Source organism: Lissotriton vulgaris, unplaced genomic scaffold (genome assembly GCF_964263255.1).
Source record: "Lissotriton vulgaris unplaced genomic scaffold, aLisVul1.2 SCAFFOLD_726, whole genome shotgun sequence".
Taxonomy (NCBI): Eukaryota; Metazoa; Chordata; class Amphibia; order Caudata; family Salamandridae; genus Lissotriton; species Lissotriton vulgaris.
In genome coordinates, this window is record NW_028243544.1 from 90,898 (window position 1) to 112,438 (window position 21,541).

The following is a 21,541-nucleotide window of genomic DNA, read 5'->3' on the forward strand; positions in this document are numbered from 1 at the left end:
AAAAAGTCATTTTGAAAAATGGCCGATAATTCTCATGCTAGTGTGAGTATTCGCAATTTAGGAAATGTGCAAATATCTGTTTCTAAACTCTATACTTTGTTCCCATTTCAGAAATACATAGGCGTCTTTCATACCGATTTTTCCATGTATACATTTTACCACAATAATTGCTATATACCCAGTACATAATAAAAAGCCATTGCAAATTGCTGCTCAGTTTTGACTCTGGGTTCGTTGGGTTCTTGGTAAACCTACAAGTCCTATATATCCCCACAACCAGTAAGGTCCAGCAGATAAAACGGTATACAAAGAGCTGTCCTAATTAGAAGAAGTTACAGGTGAAAATGTTGACACACAAGGCTGTTTTTTCAACTAATTTTGAATTGTTCCTATATTTAACTGTTTATATAAAGAAACCTTGATGGATCTACACAAATGACCCCTTGCTGAATTCAAAATTTTGTCTACTTTTCAAAAATGTATAACTTTCTAGGATCCATTATTGCTTTCATATCCATGTCTACGATTAACTTGAAGGAGGTTGAAAGCACAAAAAATAGCAAAAATAGGCTATGTCCCAGAAAAATGCGAAAACTGTGTAAAAAATGTTGGTTTTCTGACTAAAGTCTGTAATTCCCTAAAAGCTGGGAAAATTGTGATTTCAGACCCACAAACCCTTTTTTAGGTCGAGCGTAGCGATGGACCTTTTGTTGGCGTGTTAGGAGGAATGTGAGACAGCGTTCAGGCGCGAGCCTCTGCTGTCTCAGATTCTTCCTCGAGGGCGCGCACGGCGCCGTGCACATCCCCTGCCTCGCATTCGCATCCTCTCTCAATCACACACACACACAGACACACACAGACACACACAGACACACACAGACACACACAGACACACACAGACACACACAGACACACACAGACACACACAGACACACACAGACACACACAGACACACACTCCGGCAGGCTGTTCACAACACATGCGCAGGCACACACACACACACACACAGACACAGACACACACTCCGGCAGGCTGTTCACAACACATGCGCAGGCACACACACACACACACACACACACACACATATTCCGGCAGGCTGTTCACAACACATGCACACGCAGGCAGGCACACACAACACATGCACACGCAGGCAGGCACACACAACACATGCACACGCAGGCAGGCACACACAACACATGCACACGCAGGCAGGCACACACAACACATGCACACGCAGGCAGGCACACACAACACACACACACACACACACACACACACACACACACACACATTCCGGCAGGCTGTTCACAACACATGCACACGCAGGCAGGCACACACAACACACACACGAGCGCACACATACAGACACACACCACACCTCCCCAGCCCCACCCCCCACCGCCGCCCCCCGCCCACACACGAGAGTACACACACAGACAATCCCCCCCAACATAAAGACGACCCCCCCCCCCACATAAAGACGACCCCCCGATCAACCCCACTCACCGCATCGCCGGACTCTGCAGCCTCCGCGGGGCTCTCCCTCGGGCATGGGAGCCCCGCATCACCAGCACTGCTTTTCTGTCCAGGCACTCCGTGGGCGCGGGCTCCTGAAGACGGAAGTCCCGCCCCACGGCAGGTTTCGTTTTTGATCCGAGACTCGAACTAGGATCTCCCGATCCAAAGTCAGCAGCCGTGGCTGTTGGGCCACAACATTTACCGAAGTCCTTCTAGATTGTGCGCATCTCACGTTTCAAAGGTATGTCAATACCATAATTGAAATATGGCCACTAAAAGAGAGTTAGGCTTCTTTCTAACTTCTCTTTAATCTAATGACGGCAGCGCTCCTTGCATCTAAGTTCAGGTAGGTTTTCAAGCGGCCCCTGCTTCAGTCTATACTAATCCGCCCATATTGTGCCCTCAGCGTGTTCGTTTGAAGTGTAAAGTTCCAGTCGCCTCCTCTGTTCTGTTATATGCGGTACTGTCCGGGTCACTAAGGGGCATCTGCTGCTGTAAATCCTCGTCTCCGAAGGACTGCGTGTTTAGGGGCAGGTTCCATCTAATCAGGGGTGGCGGCTCTGCGCTGTAGCTTTCGTAGCGTTTTAAGGAGTAGGTCAGAGCAAGGGAAGGGGAATTCTTTTTTTAGTTGTCTAAGTCACACTTCTACTGGGTCCTCGTTAACCGTTTTTGGCTCTACACCCACCTCCGTTATTTACACATGCGGTTAATTGTTGCCTCTCGCGAATGCAGCTAGAAAGAGAATCTGGTTCCCCTGCTTAGTGCTCGATATGGACTGCGCGGCTGCCTCAATCGTGCACCGGGGGCTGTCATGTGAAATTCTAATAGCGCTAGTGACCCTATGCTCGGCGCTTAAGATAGTGTAGACGTACCATCTCCAAGACTGTTTACACATTTGAGAGCATGCTCGTTCCAAATACAGTTTAATCTTCAGCGTCGACAAGAACTAGTCTTAGACGTGCGGGCTAAGTGGCTGTCAGGCTAGGAACACGCCTGTAACACTTCTTTCCAGAGACAAATGCTTTACTGTTCTGAGTTCTGGCGCTTTCAATTTCGTTTGTATTAATATTTTGTGGATTTAAACGTAAAAGAATGAAAAAGACAAAAGGAAGAACGGCAATCCGCTCTGCTACTCGAGGTGAATGATCAGTATGACCAGTGCGGACGCATTGACTTTTTAAGATGCATGCTCACGTTTGTAAATGTTGTATTTGTTTCATACATTAGCACCTATTGTTAGGTGAAACTGGCAAATATTGAATTCAGTTCTAACATGTACTAGATATTGCTCGGATTGTATTGCTTCTTTAAGACCTCCTCCTTCGAGAACGTTCTTTTGCTAAGGGCCTGTCAGTATTCAGGAGTCGATGTAAACATCAACGTTGGTGGAATGTGTGAGGCTGGGTGGGCGCGTTTTAAAGTTTGGATATTTTAATTACTTTTGCGCTTATTGTAGTCATGGCCGTTTATGCCGCTTGTGCAGGCTAACTCCCTCTGATTCAGAAAAGGGGGTGGTGATGAACAGAGTGTCTGAATTAAGCAGACCACTCTTACCCAGTCCAAAGATCAGGGATTGATCCATCACCGTTTTTTAGCTCACTGCACCATCCCAGCTCAGAACTTGGCTATATGCAAATTAGTCTGACCCTGGCCCAGTGCATCATGGGAACAGGGCAGAACAAACTACCAAGCCAATTCTTATACTGGGAAGGAAACAAGCTACCAGGGACCGGTTTCTGGCATTTCAGCCGTCTTCGGCCCGGCTTGCTTGAATCCTTAATTCAGACACTCTGTTCATCACCACCCCTTTTTCTGAATCGTTTTTGGCCACTATAGGTGTGGCAGGGTATACTCAGACATGAGTCCCTTTCTCACTGCACCATCAGGATTCAAGCAAGCCGGGCCGAAGACGGCTGAAATGCCAGAAACCGGTCCCCGGTAGCTTGTCTCCTTTCTGGTGAAGAATTGGCTTGGTAGTTTAGTCTGCCCTGTTCCCATGATGCACTGGGCCAGGGACAGACTGATTTGCATATAGCCAGGTTCTGAGCTGGGATGGTGCAGTGAGATAAATAACGGTGATGGATCAAGCCCTGATCTTTGGACTGGGTAAGAGTGGTCTGCTTAATTCAGACACTCTGTTCATCACCACCCCCTTTTCTGAATCGTAACTCCCTCTGAGGCTGCTGAGTTCTGTGATGGAGTATGTGGCTCGTGACTGAGTTGTGCATTTGGTGAAGTACGTGGCAATAGTGTGGGCATGTGATGACATACACAGAAGGAGGGCACAGTCGGCATAGCATTTCTGCTCAGCACTTATTGTTCTAAACACAAGCATTTAAGGGCATACAGTAGTTTCTTTGTTCACAAGGGTTTTCTGTTTCAGTACTCAAAAGTAGTGGTACATTTGTGGTTGCTGTTCCTTGAAATAGAGCTGTAAAAGAGGTGTTGCAGTAAATATAATATTTAAATCCTTTGCGCCAAAGCCTTCTTTCCACTGATTCCCCTGGCTACCCCGTCCTATAGTCCTAAAGTTATTATGGTTATTCTCCTTCCCCTTTCCTCCGCTCCCTTCTTAGCAACAAATAGGGAAATGGTGTGTCTTTGGCACAGTTGTAAGTAAAAAATAATCTAGCACACTAGTAACCACATGCTTCCAATTACCCAATATGTGCGGACAGACCTAGTGGTGCGCACCCATGTGTCAACACAGGCAGTATTCCCGACCAGTCTCACCTGTAGCAGAATATACCGTTTTTAACTTGCATACAAAACAGTGTTCAAAAGTGCTATGCCCCATATTTTTAAAACTGACGAATGACAGTTTTATCTATCTAGCAAATGATTTGTTAGTAATTCTTAAACACATGCTTACAGGGGTATTGTGGGCCCACCCACAGGAGTAATTGCTGTTTCTCCCCATGGCATTGGCTGTTTGGTTATCAGTCTGCCTATTGAAGGCTTGCATTGCAATTCATGAGAAATGCATGACAGACTATTTTACAGCCAGTCATCACGCATAAAATGATTTATGCAATAAGCAGTCTTTTTTTTGGGATGTTTTTTGTAATGCAGCAGCCCTGTTTCTTAAATGTTTTTGAGCAAACGTGGTTTTCGATGGAAGTCTTAATGCAGATTGGAACATCTTTCCCCGGGATGGCTGTACACAAATATTGAGATTTTGAACAGTTACCTCACGGCCAGGTGTACCAATCAGCAACCACTACTTCTTCTGTCTAACCTCTCCTCCCTCCTCCTTTCAATTTGCTATCCACTTCCTTGTTTGCACCACCACTTCCTCCTCCTCCCCACTTACCATCATTTCTCACTCCCCAACGATACTCTATCCTCCTCTCCTCTTGCTGACGTCCATAGCTTTTGGAAGCGTACAGCAGCTCGGGCTGGTTTTTTGTAGGCACGGGGAGATTAAGTGATTTGCCCAAAATCACAGGCTGTTGAATCAACGCCGAGATTATTGAGTCCTTGCTCTTCAGTCTATCAGGTTTAAAAAGGCTCAGGACCGCAGGAAGCGGCCTCTTGTGCATTTCTGAGTTATTTTGCTGACCCACGGGTTCTCCAGTGATCCACCTCCTCGGGAAGCAAAAAAGGCAGATTTAGGCAGCCATCCTATTGGCTTCAGTGGGACGTGTAGGCGATGAAATCCATTTATTGGTTCATATAGCTACTAATAGTATCTTCAAAAGGGGTTTTGTTGCAACCTATTTCTTTTTATTCTGCATATTGTAGTGTTTGTATTCCCTTGCCCTATTCAGATCTCAAAGAGAAAGCAGTGTTTTTTCCCTGAGGAAAAATAAAAAGGTTTAAACCAAGAAAAAAAGATGGAGTTGTGAACATATTTTGCAACAGAAAAAGAAAAAATGCGCTGTTCGCCCTCACTCTGTCTATCTATCGCCCTCACTCTGTCTATCTATCGCCCTCACTCTGTCTATCTATCGCCCTCACTCTGTCTATCTATCGCCCTCACTCTGTCTATCTATCGCCCTCACTCTGTCTATCTATCGCCCTCACTCTGTCTATCTATCGCCCTCACTCTGTCTATCTATCGCCCTCACTCTGTCTATCGCCCTCACTCTGTCTATCGCCCTCACTCTGTCTATCGCCCTCACTCTATCTATCGCCCTCACTCTGTCTATCTATCGCCCTCACTCTGTCTATCTATCGCCCTCACTCTGTCTATCTATCGCCCTCACTCTGTCTATCTATCGCCCTCACTCTGTCTATCTATCGCCCTCACTCTGTCTATCTATCGCCCTCACTCTGTCTATCTATCGCCCTCACTCTGTCTATCTATCGCCCTCACTCTGTCTGTCTATCGCCCTCACTCTGTCTGTCTATCGCCCTCACTCTGTCTGTCTATCGCCCTCACTCTGTCTGTCTATCGCCCTCACTCTGTCTGTCTATCGCCCTCACTCTGTCTGTCTATCGCCCTCACTCTGTCTATCTATCGCCCTCACTCTGTCTATCTATCGCCCTCACTCTGTCTATCTATCGCCCTCACTCTGTCTATCTATCGCCCTCACTCTGTCTATCTATCGCCCTCACTCTGTCTATCTATCGCCCTCACTCTGTCTATCTATCGCCCTCACTCTGTCTATCTATCGCCCTCACTCTATCTATCTATCGCCCTCACTCTATCTATCTATCGCCCTCACTCTGTCTATCTATCGCCCTCACTCTGTCTATCTATCGCCCTCACTCTGTCTATCGCCCTCACTCTGTCTATCTATCGCCCTCACTCTGTCTATCTATCGCCCTCACTCTGTCTATCTATCGCCCTCACTCTGTCTATCTATCGCCCTCACTCTGTCTGTCTATCGCCCTCACTCTGTCTGTCTATCGCCCTCACTCTGTCTATCTATCGCCCTCACTCTGTCTATCTATCGCCCTCACTCTATCTATCTATCGCCCTCACTCTATCTATCTATCGCCCTCACTCTATCTATCTATCGCCCCTACTCTATCTCTCTATCGCCCCTACTCTGTCTATCTATCGCCCTCACTCTATCGCTCGCCCTCACTTCGCCCTCACTCTATCTATCTATCGCCCTCACTCTATCTATCTATCGCCCTCACTCTATCTATCTATCGCCCTCACTCTATCTATCTATCGCCCTCACTCTATCTATCTATCGCCCTCACTCTATCTATCTATCGCCCTCACTCTATCTATCTATCGCCCTCACTCTATCTATCTATCGCCCTCACTCTATCTATCTATCGCCCCTACTCTATCTATCTATCGCCCCTACTCTATCTATCTATCGCCCCTACTCTGTCTATCTATCGCCCTCACTCTATCGCTCGCCCTCACTTCGCCCTCACTCTATCTATCTATCGCCCTCACTCTATCTATCTATCGCCCTCACTCTATCTATCTATCGCCCTCACTCTATCTATCTATCGCCCTCACTCTATCTATCTATCGCCCTCACTCTATCTATCTATCGCCCTCACTCTATCTATCTATCGCCCTCACTCTATCTATCTATCGCCCTCACTCTATCTATCTATCGCCCTCACTCTATCTATCTATCGCCCTCACTCTATCTATCTATCGCCCTCACTCTATCTATCTATCGCCCTCACTCTATCTATCTATCACACTCTATCTATCATATCACCACAGCATTACTCGGGGGCACCACCACATCACTCGGGGGCACCACCACATCACTCGGGGGCACCACCACATCACTCGGGGGCACCACCACATCACTCGGGGGCACCACCACATCACTCGGGGGCACCACCACATCACTCTGCGCTACCACTGCATCACTGAACGCCACAGCATCACTCGACGCCACCACAGCATCAATCTGTGCAACCATTCAACAACAACTGGTTCAAATATGTTCTCTCAATGTTTCAAGCTTTATTACAAATGTCACAAAAAGATGTCAATATTTCACTTCTGTTCTTGGATTTTCGTCACCATAAAATACACTGAACATAATCTCCACAAAAGTTATTTACAAAAGTTTGAGCTATTTCTATTATAAATAACAATAACTTTTATTTAAGTATTAATTATTAAAAAAAATTAAAGGCTATTGTTAATTGTAATATCAATACATCTAAAGTCACGTAAATACAACACATATTGCATTACAAATGCTATAGGTGTCACATTTGCGAAAGTTATAACTATTGGCTTTGTAAATGACAAAGCTATTAATTTCGCTATTTTCAAAACGAACACATAAATAAAAAAAATTGTCATTTACAATACCAATAGCTCAAAGTTTCCTAATGCGAGACCTATTGCATTGCAAATGCTTGTTGATACCATTTGCAGGGAAAAACCCAGACTCTTTCATTTGCAGCCCTTTTTTCCAATTTTCCACCAAAATCCCAAATTTAGCTGTATTTTGGCTAATTTCTGGGACCCCTCCAGGGAAATCCACAAACCCTGGGTACCTTTAGAATCCCCATGATGTTCGAAGAAAAAGATGCAAATTTGGAGAGGATACCTTATGTGGTCAAAAAGTTACAGGGGCCTTAGCGCGCACTACCCCAAACAGCCAAAAACAGGCTTAGCACAGGGGGGGAAAGGCCTAGCAGTGAATGGGTTAAAAGACACAGGGCTCAGTGTTAAAGTTAAAAAAAAAAAGAGCGCTGTCCTTGAAGCGGTGCCGCTCTCAGTTTTAAACTTAAGCATTTGGAATGCAATAGGTCTCGCGTTTACGTGAGTGTAAGCCATTGGCATTGTTAATGACAATGCCTTTTATGTATCTTTTAGGTTTAAAGCTTTTTATTAAGGCAAAAAATAGGAGGGAAGGGGACACAGAAGGGAGGGGTATGCACATTACAAACAAAAACATCAAAGCAAAAGTAATCAAAGCATGGTAATGGACAGTGGCAACCGCAGATAAAGTTCCGTTGAGAAAAGGCTGGACATGTTTGCCACTGTAAATGAAGCTGAAAAGCTAAAGAAAGGAAAAGCAAGAAACTGAATCTCCCTCCCCCCTTGAACCCTCCCCCAACACCCCAACTCCCCCACCCAACTTCCCCCCGTCCAGTGCTCAGGTCATTAATGCGTCCTGCTGCCCCCCCCCCCCCCCCCACCCCCATGAGTCCCCGTCTCATATCTGTTTAGTTGGTTGGGTCTGCGGGAGGTGTTAGTCTCAGGAGTCTAAGGTACCTCGGACAGGTAAGTTCTCTAAATTCTGTGGTCAAGAGCGCATGAAAGGGTCGCCACAACTCATCAAATTGCTCCACGTCCCCCGCCACCATAAGCGATAGTTTTTCCATGCCTAGGACATGCCAGAGTCTATGGAGCCAGCCCGTGATGGAGGGGACTGTGGTAGTGCGCCAATGTATCAATATGTTCTGTATCGCCGATCCCAATGCTATTGCTATTTGCCGACCTCTATGGGACTTCAGCGGGTACATTAGCCCATTCGGGAGGCCCAACAAAACATACGCCGGGAAGCGTGGCAATTCTACCTCAAAGTGAGCGTCTATCTCGTCAATGATCTCCGTCCAGTATTCCCTCAACAAGGGGCAGTCCCAAAGCACATGCGTAAGAGTCCCCGTCTGCCCACATTTCCTCCAACAAGCCTTCCCAATATTCCTATTCATTTCATGTAGTCTCTCCGGGGTATAATACCAATATGTAGACACCTTTGTGAATGTTTCTGTGAGTCCTGTGTGGTATGCTGAGTGTCTCGCGCGGTATGCAATCTGATCCCATTCCTTACGACTGAGCGTCCTTCCCAGCTCTCTATTCCAGCGTTCCCTGCCAGGGTTATAAAAGTGAAATGGGGGGGTTGCAGGAATTTATAGAGGTCCGTTATCAGTTTGGCGTCAGGTGCGAGTTATTAACCACCTCTCGTACGGCTTCATCTGGCGATCTGCTGTGTCTTGTACCTGCGGCTGAAGCGCCAAATGCCTAACCTGCATGTACCTTAACCTCTCTGCCTCAGTCAGTTGGAATTCCTGCTTCAGGTGCTGAAAGGGGACCACCCCATCCGAGTCATACATCTGGAAGAGCGCACGGCAACCCGCTGCCTTCCAGTGCATGAATGCGCCCGGTTCTAGACCTGGGGAGAAATCAGGGTTCTCTGCTATCGGCGTGAAAGGCGAGGGGAATGTGGTGAGGTCGTGAACTTCATTAACAGCGTCCCACACTCTCAAGGGGACTCGCGTGACACAGGAAGCGTATAGGTTGGGGGGGCGGTGGATCTGCCGCAAGAATGGCACCTCCTGTAAAGGACGCCCCGCCACCGCCTGGTCCTGAAAGAGCCAATGCTTGTCAGATTCCCATTTGCTTCATTCCACAAAGTAGCGCAACTGCGCTGCCTGAAAGTATTTCCGGAGATCTGGGATGCCAAGGCCTCCCGCCCCCGGGGCCAGTGTGGAGAGGACCTTCTTCATTCTCGGCTTGCGACCCTGCCAGATGAAACGTGCAATATCTACTTGCGTCTGTCTGATCCATCCCGTAGGCGGTTGGAGCAGCAAGGCCCGAAAGAGATACAAGATCTGGGGCAAGACCGTCATCTTAACCGCAGCTATTCTGCCAAGCCAAGACAACATTCCTTTACCCCAGCGGGCCAACTCTTCCTTGATTTTCCTGCCCAGAGATGTATAATTGGCCGCCACCATTGCTGGTAACGTCGGTGCTAACAGAATCCCCAGGTAAGGTACCAGGGATGACGACCACTGCATAGGAAAAAGCCTCTGCAGGTCTCGTCTTGTATCCGCTGCCAGGGACACATCCAGGGCCGCTGACTTGCCCATGTTCATCTTGAAGCCCGCCACTTTCGAGAAATCATCCAGTTCTTTAATGCATGCCGGGAGGGCCCGCATCGGATCATCCAGGGTCAATAGGACATCGTCCGCATAGAGACTAACCGTATGGACATATCGCCCCATCTTAACCCCTATCGCATCCGGGTTCTGGCGAATCCTCTGGGCAAACGGCTCCATGTATAGGGCAAAGAGAAGTGGGGAAAGCGGGCACCCTTGTCTAGTACCCCTTTCTATCTCGAAGCTGCGGGAGCTGCAGCCATTAACTCTAACTGTAGCCGATGGGGACTTGTAACAATTAAAAATCATCGAGCAGAACTTCTCTCCGATACCCATCTTCCGGAGCACCTGTTCAAGATAGGGCCAATGAACGCGATCAAATGCTTTCTCCGCGTCCACCGCCAGCAGCATTCTTTCTCCTGGAATCCGTGAGGCCTTCTCCAAGACGTGTACCACTCTCTTGGTATTATCGACTGTTTGTCAACCTGGGACAAATCCAGCCTGATCAGCCTCCACCAGGCCCGGCAGATGTAAAGCCAGTCTGGACGCCAGAATCCCTGTATATAGCTTTAGGTCAACATTCAGGAGGGATATTGGCCTGTACGAGCCACAGAGGGTCCGGTCCTTCACTGGTTTCGGAATTACCGAGACCGTTGCTCTTATTAGGTCCGGCGGAATGGCTCCCGGTGCTGAGAAGGAGTTGAATAGGCGGGCAAGGATAGGTGCCACAACCGGGCAAAAGGTCTTATAAAACAAGGACGTATAACCGTCCGGGCCCGGGGCCTTCCCATGCTTGAGCCTGGAGATGGCGGCTATAACCTCCTCTACGTGAATACTACGTTCCAGGTGCTCCGCCTGCGCTGGGTCCAGGGCCGGGAGGGCCACCGACTCCAGGTAGTCCGCTGTATCTTGCGGCAAAGGGGGCTTGTGAGAAGTTGGCCTGAAATGCAGTGCTCACTATTCTAGTGATCACTATGTATCAGTCCAAACAACCCTTATTGATGATTGGTTGTAAGTCAACCTTCTAGACCAGCTATCCTAGTAGCATGGATACGAGCAGTCTTCGGGCTAAACTCTAGAGGGCGTGTTAAGCCAGCTGTTATACCATCACATATACCCCTTGAACACCAAGTGAAAGGACACCACACAAGTGTTATGAAAATAAACAGTGTATTTATTTAGATCACAACAGCCCTGTACTCTTTATGAGGACAGGGTACTAAGCACACAACAAAACTCTTGCGAAAATACTTTAAGTTGCACAATTTACACAAGTGCCCGAGGGGCACGGGAAACCCTATACTACAAAAGTGGAATGCGAAATTACTAGCAGGTAAGTACTGGACTAATAGGCTTTGGAATCGCTAGGACTACGTTACTGAACCTTCAGATTACTAGTAGGAAGCCTAGGGGACTCGGGTGCAGAGTGTGCACTCTCACGCGGGATGCTGGACAAAGTCTATGGAGGCTAGTAAAAGCAAAAGTTAGTGTTCTCGGGCGAACCCGACTAGTTAGGCTGAAAACGAAAAAGGTTCTGGACCCTTGGATAGTGAGGCTATGCTGGGGCACCGAAATGCCGAAGTTACCTAGCCCAGGGGCTGCGGCTGCATAGGTCTGGAAAGACGTCGGGAATCCTCGTTGCAGTCTATGGAGCCTGAAAGAAGAAGTTGCTGGCAGGCGACCAGTGAAGATTGTTCGGTGGATCCAAGCCTGGATCGAAGATGGAAGACACCTGTAAGCAGAGGGGACCAAGTTCTGAATCACTAGCCAGTGATTAGATGGGCACCAGGATGGCACCGGATGGAGTCACCTCGACCAGGTGAGTGGGCGACGCTGGGCTCTGCAGTCTCACGGACCAGGAGGCGTTGTCGGCGACCAGGATGGAGGTGCGAGCTGTCCCACGATGGTTGCTGCTGTCGACGTCGCTGGACCCAGGATTGGGGCAACAAGTCTTGGCAAATTCAAGCCCATGCGGTGGACCTAAAATGGCGTCTGGAGTGGACCAGGAGGGTCCGTGGTGCTCCTCTTTTGGAAGGGAGCAAGGGCCAGTCTGGAGCAACCAGACCAGCAGTGTTGAAGTCGTCGGTCGTCGTCGGGAAGGCCACAAGCCAGCGGGCTAGTAGCCAGACAACGCGGTGAGCAGCAAAAAGCAGAAGGGCCCCACGCAGATCTGGTGGATGCTGGAGGGCTGGACTTCGGTGCTGGAGCTGCTCAGGGTTGGGGCTTCTCGGACCCCAAAGCACTCACACGAGGATCCCTCGGCGGTCGTGCTGGATAGAAGTCGTGCAGTTCTGATGATGGCCGGTCCCTCGAGGTCTCGTCGCACCTACGGTTCTCAGCTTAGCTGTAGAGGTAGGTAGAGGTCAGAGGTGCCAGGGAAGCGGGTCTCGTCGTGCTGGTCGGTCGGATTCCGGAGGAAGGACGTGCAGCAAACCGCAGTGTTCTTAGATGGTGCCTGCGGGTGCAGGGTGACTACTCCTTAGACACAAGGGAGAAATCTTGAGAAGAAGTCGAGAGTTCCTTTCGTAGAAAGTAGTTTCTTGATTCAAAGATGATCTAATTTGGAAGGGTCCCCGCTCCTGCCTTTATCCTAAAGAAAGGGGTGGGTACGCGACTAGGTCCTGCCCTAGGGGTGGGACCAGGAAGGGGGGTGGTTACACCCCCTCCCATGCCGGACTTTCCCCAGCTCAGGGGCTGGTGTGCCCCTGGAACTGGTTCTAGCCGGCAGATGCGTAGTGAGCACCGGGGTGCCACTTGCAGTCACCTTCCTGTAAAGCCCTGCCCACCCAGGTTACACAAAACCCTGTCTGGGATGGTGCTAGCACCGCCCCTGACAGGAAACCCTTTGTCCAAGCTCCCCTCGCTGGAAGGACTCCCAGCTGCAGGGGGTCAGACTTGTGTCTGTGGTGGCAGCATCCATTTTGTGATGCTGAGGCTCGAGTTAACTTTAACCGGGGTTCACAGTTACATACATGTCGTGTCCCTCTAGAAGGGTGGAATGCTAACCCCGTCGCCAGAATTGGCGAGGGGTTAGTATTCAAATTCGTATGACACCTTACTCGACATGTTTTGATAAAGCGATACCAAAGATAGCATATAACCATGAGGATTATAATGCACTTAAGAGTATATGGTATGCGTTATCATGGAACAGCTATTAGGACTTGGTTCCGCAAGCTGCAAACGGGCTCAGCTCATGCCAGAGCACCATCTCACACGATTCCAAGCCCTCTGCCTTCAGGATTGTCAAGGCCTGCCATAGGAGTGACTGATAGGAATCTGTGTGTCCATTTTAGGGTTAGATATAGGTATACTATATCTAAAGCAAAGGGTGACTACACCACCTTGCCCCAGCTGTCGTGCAGCCAGTTGTGTCAGATTTAGATGGCCAGCAAGGGGTGGCATAATACATGCTGCAGCCCCTGGTAGGCCCTGGGTACACCTATGCCCTGAGTTACAGGGTCTGATAAGGTGGCCCAGTACCAATTGGATATGTACCTAAGGTACATGGAATCCATTTTACAGAGAGAGCAGTAGGCCTGGGGTCCTGATTGGCAGGGTCCCAGGCCAACTAAGTCGGAAAACCAGAAAAACACCAGGCAAAAAGTTGGGGGCAACCATAGTCAGGTATCCACCTTCCTACAGGGCTCTCCTGTGTAGAGATCTTCATAGAACCTACGGAACACCTCCGCTACCGCTGCGTCGTCAGAGACCGCCACCCCATCAGAATCCAACAGTTCCTTAACCAGGTTACGCTGATGCGCCACACGAAGCCTATTCGCCAGGAGTTTGCCACACCTGTCCCCTCCCGTGTAAAACGTGTGTTTCAGGCGCAGCGCCGCGTATTCCGCCCTGTCCATATCTAACGCTGATAAGAGTTTCCTAGCAGCCTTCAGCTGTTTCCATATGCTAGGGCCCCCCGTACGGCGATGTACTTGCTCCAGTTCTCTAACTTTGGAAGTCAACTCCTCCCTCTTTCGCTGATAAACTCCCCTCTCAGGACCGCCTTCAGCGCCGCCCACTGTGTCGCTAGAGAGGTGTCTGGGTTATTGTTATGTATTTGGTACTCCCGGATCGACTCCTCAATGTGTTTCAAAACAGTTTTTTTATGTAAGAGGGTGTCCCTAAGACGCCAGACACCGCGGGAGGGGTAGACCGGTGGGAGCACAAATGTACCCGCGACCGGCGCCTGATCTGATAATGAGAGGACCCCTATGTCCGCCTTCTTAGCAGAGGCACACATCGGTCCGCTGACCAACAAGTGGTCCAACCTCGCATATGTCCGGTGTGCATGTGAATAATAAGAATAGTCTCTATCCGTGGGGTGCAGTGTGCGCCAAAGGTCATGCAGGTCCAGATCAGCGAGCCGAGCCTTTCCTGCCTGTGAAAGTTCCCCAGTTTGCGGGTGTCTCTGCGCGGATCTATCAAGTGCGGAATCAAAAACCATGTTCAAATCCCCCCCTAGAATGATATGTCTGTCCGGGGAGGCAGTCACGTCTACCAGCGCCGAGTCTAGAAAGCGCTCCTGGTGGTCATTCGGGCTATACAAAGAGCCAATAGTAAACGTCACATCCCACAGCTTGAGGCGGTACGCCAACAGCCTCCCCTTCTGTTCTGCGAATTTGTACAGCACCTCCCCCTTGAAGGAACTTGCTATCAATATGGCCACCCCCGCTTTCTTAGAGGTAGTGGAAGAGAAGAACTGTGTGGGAAACTTGCGAGAACGCAGCCTATGACAGTCTTGTGTTACCAAGTGGGTTTCCTGCAGGAGAAAAATGTCCGCTTGTGTCCCCTCCAACAAAGACAAGATTGCCCTCCTTTTAACCGGATTGTTCAATCCCTTAACATTAAGGGTCACTACTTTAAGTGTCGCCATATTCGTGAAGGCCAGTGTGCGCTAAGCAGCGGGCACCCAATCGGGGAGGGTAGGGCACGGGACGGCAGTGCAGGGGTGCTAAAGTGAAATAATGCAAAAGTATTGTAAGGCACTGGACAATTTCCCCCCTTGCCCCCCAACTTTCCCCAAACCAACCCCATGGCAACTGGCCAACCCCCCACCCAAACTCGAACAACCTAATGTCCCGGTCATGTCCCAGAACGGACAAGTCGGTGGAAAGTACTTAAAGTGGACGTCCGGCAACTCGTTCTTCCCGCCTCCCCTCCAACCCCCCTCCAGCCCCAAACCTGCTGTTGTCAGAAGCTATGTCCTTCTCCCCCAGCAGTGTTTCTACGCCGTTAAGGCTACTCCGTTCGTGGCAGCAGAGTCCCTGGCCGCCTCTCTCAACGCGTTGGCCATTTCCGCTCTGATGGTAGGTGAATCCGGCCTCCCAGCGCTAGCCACCGATCTCCTTCTCGCCGTTCGCCGTCGTCCTCCTCGCTCTGAGCGTCTCCGGCCCGGCGTCGCTTCGACCTCCTCCGTAGCTGTGTGACCCAGGACCCCACAGACGTCCTGCAAGGAGCGCAATTGGTGCATCACGCCGTTCCAGCGAAAGATAAGGTGGAAGGGATGCCCCCAAGAATATGGTGTTTCATGCTCCCTCAGAAAGTCCGTCGCAATTTGAAGGCCCTGCGTTTTTGCAACGTGATGGCAGACAAGTCTTGAAACAGCGCGACGGGGCGTCCTCGAAAGGTTAGCGGTTGCTTCTTGCGGGCCTCTGCCATTATGCGCTCCTTTACGAGGAAATCGGGAAGGTAGGCCAAAATGTCCAGTGGGGGCGCCGTCGATTGTCGCTGACGGCCGCCCTGTGGGCCCTATCAATCCGGATTGGGAAGTCCGCTGGCTCACCCAGGATCTCCCTGAACATGTCCCTCAGGTAGCCAGCAACATCAGCACCCTCTTCAGCGGACGGGACTCCCCGGACCCGTATGTTATTCCGTCTCGACCTGTTCTCCAGGTCTTCATTATGCGCTTGGAGGTCCACATGCTGTTCCCTGAGACGGAGTACCTCCTGTTGCAGGTGGACAATCTCCTCATCCCTCCGGTGGGCCGCCGTCTCCGTTTCCATCCGCTCACCAAGGCCCTCCACTTCACTGCGAACCTCGCGCACCTCGCTGGCCACTTCCTGCTTTAGTGTCTGAAAGTCCTCTTTGAGCGAACTAAACCGGGCCTCCATGAAAGATCTTGTGACCGGGGGTTCCCCCCCAGCCGGTTCTCCTGAGTTTCTGGAAGAGCTCGGGGACGGCTGTGCTCTATCACGCTGTTGCTGGGCCCTGCTGAGCATGTCCGGGAGCGTGCGATCCCCTTTCTTCACGTTCCGGCCGCTCGCCATTTGCACACCGTGGACCACAGCACACCGCCCAATGGAAGAGGGAATTCAAGACTGCCAACAGCAGGTCCCGGTGTCGCTGGGTCTCCACTTGTGGGCCAGATGCGGTCGAGGTGAGATTCCGATATAGCAGGGCCGTCGTTTGTTCCGTACCCTTGAGAACAAAATGGCGGCCGGGCGCCACTGTATAAACCCTCCTTCGTCTCTAACCAATGTCCAGACCACCGGCCAGTTCCGGAGTTATAGCAGTGAGCCCGCTCAGAGACCTCCTGGTCCGTGGCACCGCCACCTTTGCTGGACGCTCCGGCCGGGGGGCGCGTAGTAGCCTAGGCCGCCACCTCAGGGGCTCATCTCCGTCGCCTTCTCCGGGACAAAATGGCGGCTAGGCGTCTCCGAGAAGACCTTCCGACTCTAATGGCCACCGCCCGAGTTGCGTACAGTCTCAGGGCTACAACAATGAGTCTCCTCCGGGGCTTCTCGATCCGTAGGAGGGCCGATTGTCCTGCCCCCCCGTTCCGTACTTCTCCCCAAACTTCAGTCAGGACCGGGGAACGCGCGGTGTACCATGCCGCAGCCGCGGTCTCGAGTGTCGCTATTCCCAGTCAGCGACCGTTCTTCCCCGCGGCGTCCCTCGCGGGCTGTTCATCCGGCTCACCCGCTTCAAAGGCACAGAACCGCTGCAAAGTGGCAAACAGACGCCACGCTATTCAGCCGAAGCCCCCGTACCGGGGCTCGTCGCAGGACCCCGCTTCTGGCAACTCGCGCCGCCTTGGCTCAGTGGTGCTCCGCAGTAAGTTCGCCATCGCTCAAGTAGTCTTTTACAACGGCACTTGGGACCCAATTTTAACACCCGTGCATGCACCAAGGTCTCCGCCACCCGTCCCACGGCCGCCGAGCATCAGCGGGGGGAGAGAAGCTGCCGAAAAAGGGCTCGGGCCTAGTTGGGCCGGAGGAGCTGCGGGAAGAAGCGTCCGCTCACCCCGCCATCTTGGCCACGCCCTTATGTATCTTTTAAAACACAAAAATAATAGATATTGTCATTCACAATGCCAATATCTTAAACTCGCGTAAATGCGAGACCTATTTCATTGCAAATGCTTGTTTCTTTTGTGAAGTGGAATTGGTAACCGGTGCAGTTGTGCCACAGATAAACAGCAAGTACAAAACCATTAAAGAGTGGAATTTCATATCCGCTGTATTAATTAAGATACATTGAGGGGCATTTAGTACTTTTTTCTTTCTGGTTTCATGAGGTGGCACTTCAGTGTAGTTTTAAACTTGCTGAGTGAATGACCGCTCTGTTATTCATAAGGCAATGATTTCGGTGGAGTGCACCAAAAAGGTAAAAAGATCACTGCTTGTAACATCCAGGACCTGACTTGTAGAAGACTCGATTTTGTGCTGAGAGCTACCCAACCTTTTTATTTTTTTATTTTTACAACCGCATGTCTGGTAAATCTAAAGTTCAGGTAGCAAAGTTAAGAACCATGTCCAATGGGTAGGAATGTTGAGGGAGACTCGGCAGCAGGCTGTTGCATTCATTTAATGTCTCACGTAAGAGTGAATAGAATAATGCTTTAGTAATATAGAATGATGAAAACGAGGTGCAATCCTAGGTGCGGGGACGGCACGCGGCTGAGGTCGGGGTGCAGGGATGGCACGCAGCGGAGGCCGGGGTGCGGGGATGGCATGCGGCGGAGGCCGGGGTGCGGGGATGGCATGCGGCGGAGGCCGGGGTGCGGGGACGCACGCGGCGGAGGCCGGGGTGCGGGGACGCACGCGGCGGAGGCCGGGGTGCGGGGACGGCACGCGGCGGAGGTCGGGGTGCGGGGATGGCACGCGGCGGAGGCCGGGGTGCGGGGATGGCACGCGGCGGAGGCCGAGGTGCGTGGACGGCACGCGGCGGAGGCCGAGGTGCGTGGACGGCACGCGGCGGAGGCCGAGGTGCGGGGACGGTACGCGGCAGAGGACGGGGTACGGGGACGGCATGTGGCGGAGGTCGGCGTGCGGGGACGGCACTCTGCAGAAGCCGAGATGCTGCTGATGAGGCGGGGGGGGGTTGAAGACCCCAGTACTTCAGAAGAGATTGTAAAGCTATCCAGTGACTAATGCTAATGAGGCAGTCAGTGATGCATGATTGAAAGAGAGGCATGAAACCTGCTGAGCAGAGGTAGGTTTGTGTCTCGTTTTGCTTAGAGATAGTAGGAAAAACAAACAGTTTATGGTACTAAGGTCGGGGTGGGGATGTAGAGAGAACCCGAGCGATCCTGGGACGGACGCATACTGATGCAGAGGTGAGAATAACTTGCTCCCTTGCCACAGATGAGTGGGAAAGGTATGAGGAGAACAATTGGAAGGGAGAACCTTTAATGTGGCAGGAGAAGTGTAGTAGTATGATCTATACTGTAAAATGTTGCAGATGCAGGAAGGAATATGAGGGTAAATCATAGATAATGTGATGAGTCTACTCATGAGTGTAGGAGGTAAAGCTGGCCATGTAACACTGTGTTTTCAGTTGATCAAAGGCCTGTAAACCCGGTTGGTGGGAACTGAAAGGTTGTTGGACCTGGGCAATGGTTTCAAAAGCAGGCTTTTTCGCCTTTTGGCGAGGAGAGGGGTTTTAGGGAGCAGCTAGGGGAGGAAGAGGCAGCAACGTTTTTTCTTTCTTTTATTTTTTGCAAGGGTAACACAACTGCAGACTTGAACCATTGTGGACAGGCACCAGATAAGAGTCTGCGATGGGCAAACATTTTCTTGTACTTGAGAGCCGGAGGCTGGAATTTGAGGTCTGAAAGATTACGATGGGGTGGATTAGCGGATTAGAGTATGGTTGCTGAGTGATATGAGGTGAAGAATGAAGGGGGAGGTTGTAAGAAGTGGTTGTCTTTGAGGAAAAGTATGACGCAAAATTCTTGAGTAAGGAGGGATGCGTGGTTTCAGGATGCATTCATGAAGACTGAACCACACTAACATGATTATCTATTGAGGTTATTTCATTACATTGCATACTTTACCGAATGTAAAAAAAGGTTTTACTGCAAAACCTTTTAGTTTTGAGATATTGAAAAATGGGGCACCTTTTTAAGTGGAATGCTAAGAGATATTCACATTTATCCACTTTTCACATCTCCTCTGTAAAGTGTAGGACTTGCTTTGAGAATGCATGTTGGCTTATGTGGTTTGGGGCTAGGTTTAACACACATTTGTACAAGTATGGAATACATCGAAAGCTCTTAAGTAGGTGGTAAGCAGTTTCATTCCCGTAAGGATGATTGTGGGGTATGGCAGAAGATGGCAATGGGTGTGTTGAATCCCCTGGAGTCCGGGAGAGGATGCAGTGGACATGTAGAATCCTACAGAGGTCCCGGGAGGGACATAGCAGACGATGGCAGTAGACATGTAGAATCCTACGGAGGTCCCGGGAGGGACATAGCAGAGGATGGCAGTAGACATGTAGAATCCTACGGAGGTCCCGGGAGGGACATAGCAGAGGATGGCAGTAGACATGTAGAATCCTACAGAGGTCCCGGGAGGGATATAGCAGAGGATGGCAGTAGACATGTAGAACTCTACCGAGGTCCCAACGGGGGCCTGGCAGAGGATGGATGAGGCGGAGGCCTGGGTGTGGAATGGGGATTCATGTTGAATCCTACAGAGGTCCCAACAGGGGCCTGGTAGAGGATGGCATGTCTATGCACTGTTGGACACCTAGTTTCATTAACTGTATGCATGCTTTAGCCCTTCATTAATACATTGTTGTTCTAGCTCTCTTGTCCCATCTTTACCTCAATTCATCATGTCATCTAGAGCTGATCTTTTATTGCAAAGGTGTCAATTTGTTCTAAGCAGCTTGTTCTTTCTTCCAGGATCTCTTGGCCCTCTGCCACTGCTCTCCAAAGCTGTCTCCTTCCTTGGGGCAGGTGCTGGACAGGATGGTTGCTCAGGATTTACAAGAGGGCACTCGCCCTAGCAGCAGCACGTCCAACCTCACGAATGAATCTCCTTCTGAAGACCTCCTTCCAGCAGAGAACATCTCTGCACCATCCTTCGTGGGCACACATGGAGCAAAGGTAACCCCAGATGTGCTTTGGGAGTAGCTCACGGGAGAGCAGACATGGTGCATGGTACAAGAGCGATTCTGTGTGGAATGTTCCGGCCGCTGTATTAATCAAACTAGGTCTTCTTTCATCAGGGTGTATGAATGATTAACTCAGGTACCACACATACTTGTTACATGATCACTTTGCAGCTGAATAATGAGCGCTGTTGGATGTATGTATTTTATGTATGTAGAGCAAGCCTGGCTGGAGAAAGAGGGAATGATGAACAGGGGATAATACAAGACGTGCTTTGATAATCTGAGGAATGCTCCGTTTGGTGTGTGGGCCACTAAGACTGTGAGCTTTATGCTTTTACAAATTTGGTTGCAAAACATTTTGAAAACATTGTGTTAGCTCGGCAAATTAATTTGTCAAGTGCTTTTATTGACATCATTGTCTGCCAGACAAGGTGTACAGCAATCTATTTGACCTCTTTACTGGAGGAAATCTGCCTCCTAGAACAAGATGGCGTGATCCGTTCACCTCAGTAGCATCATCTGTGACCGGCCGCAAGACCTTTCTCTTTCTTCGAAGCTCCCTGTTGAAATGGGACTTTATTTGAAAAATTGTGAAGAAGTGGGTTTCTGTTGCAGTAAACCACCCCCCTTTTTGCTAGATTTCTGATGCACTTTGACTTGATGTGCCCTGGGTCCCTGCCAATCGGGCTCCCAGGGCCTGTGTTCTTTTCCCAAAACTACAACCAAATTGGCATCTCGGGCCACAGGTCAGCCCCTGGTAAATGGTACCACGGGTACACAGGGCACTGTGACCTGAGAAGACACTGAAGGGATGCAGCACTTATTGTGCCACCCTTGGGGGCCCTGTGCCTTGACACACACACCCTGCCTTTGCAGGCTGAGTGTCTTGGTGCAGGACGAAACAGTGAGT

At 50.2% G+C, this 21,541-nt stretch overlaps 1 protein-coding gene across 1 annotated transcript in view; it reads left to right on the plus strand.

Moving 5' to 3' along the window:
• The window catches only part of GLE1 (GLE1 RNA export mediator), a 222,783-nt gene that overhangs the window by 19,530 nt on the left and 181,712 nt on the right, over positions 1 to 21,541 (plus strand). The window contains exon 2 of the mRNA XM_086948609.1: positions 20,420 to 20,623. Within this exon, the coding sequence (XP_086804735.1) occupies positions 20,420 to 20,623 (204 nt within the window). The remainder of the gene's footprint in view (positions 1 to 20,419; positions 20,624 to 21,541) is intronic.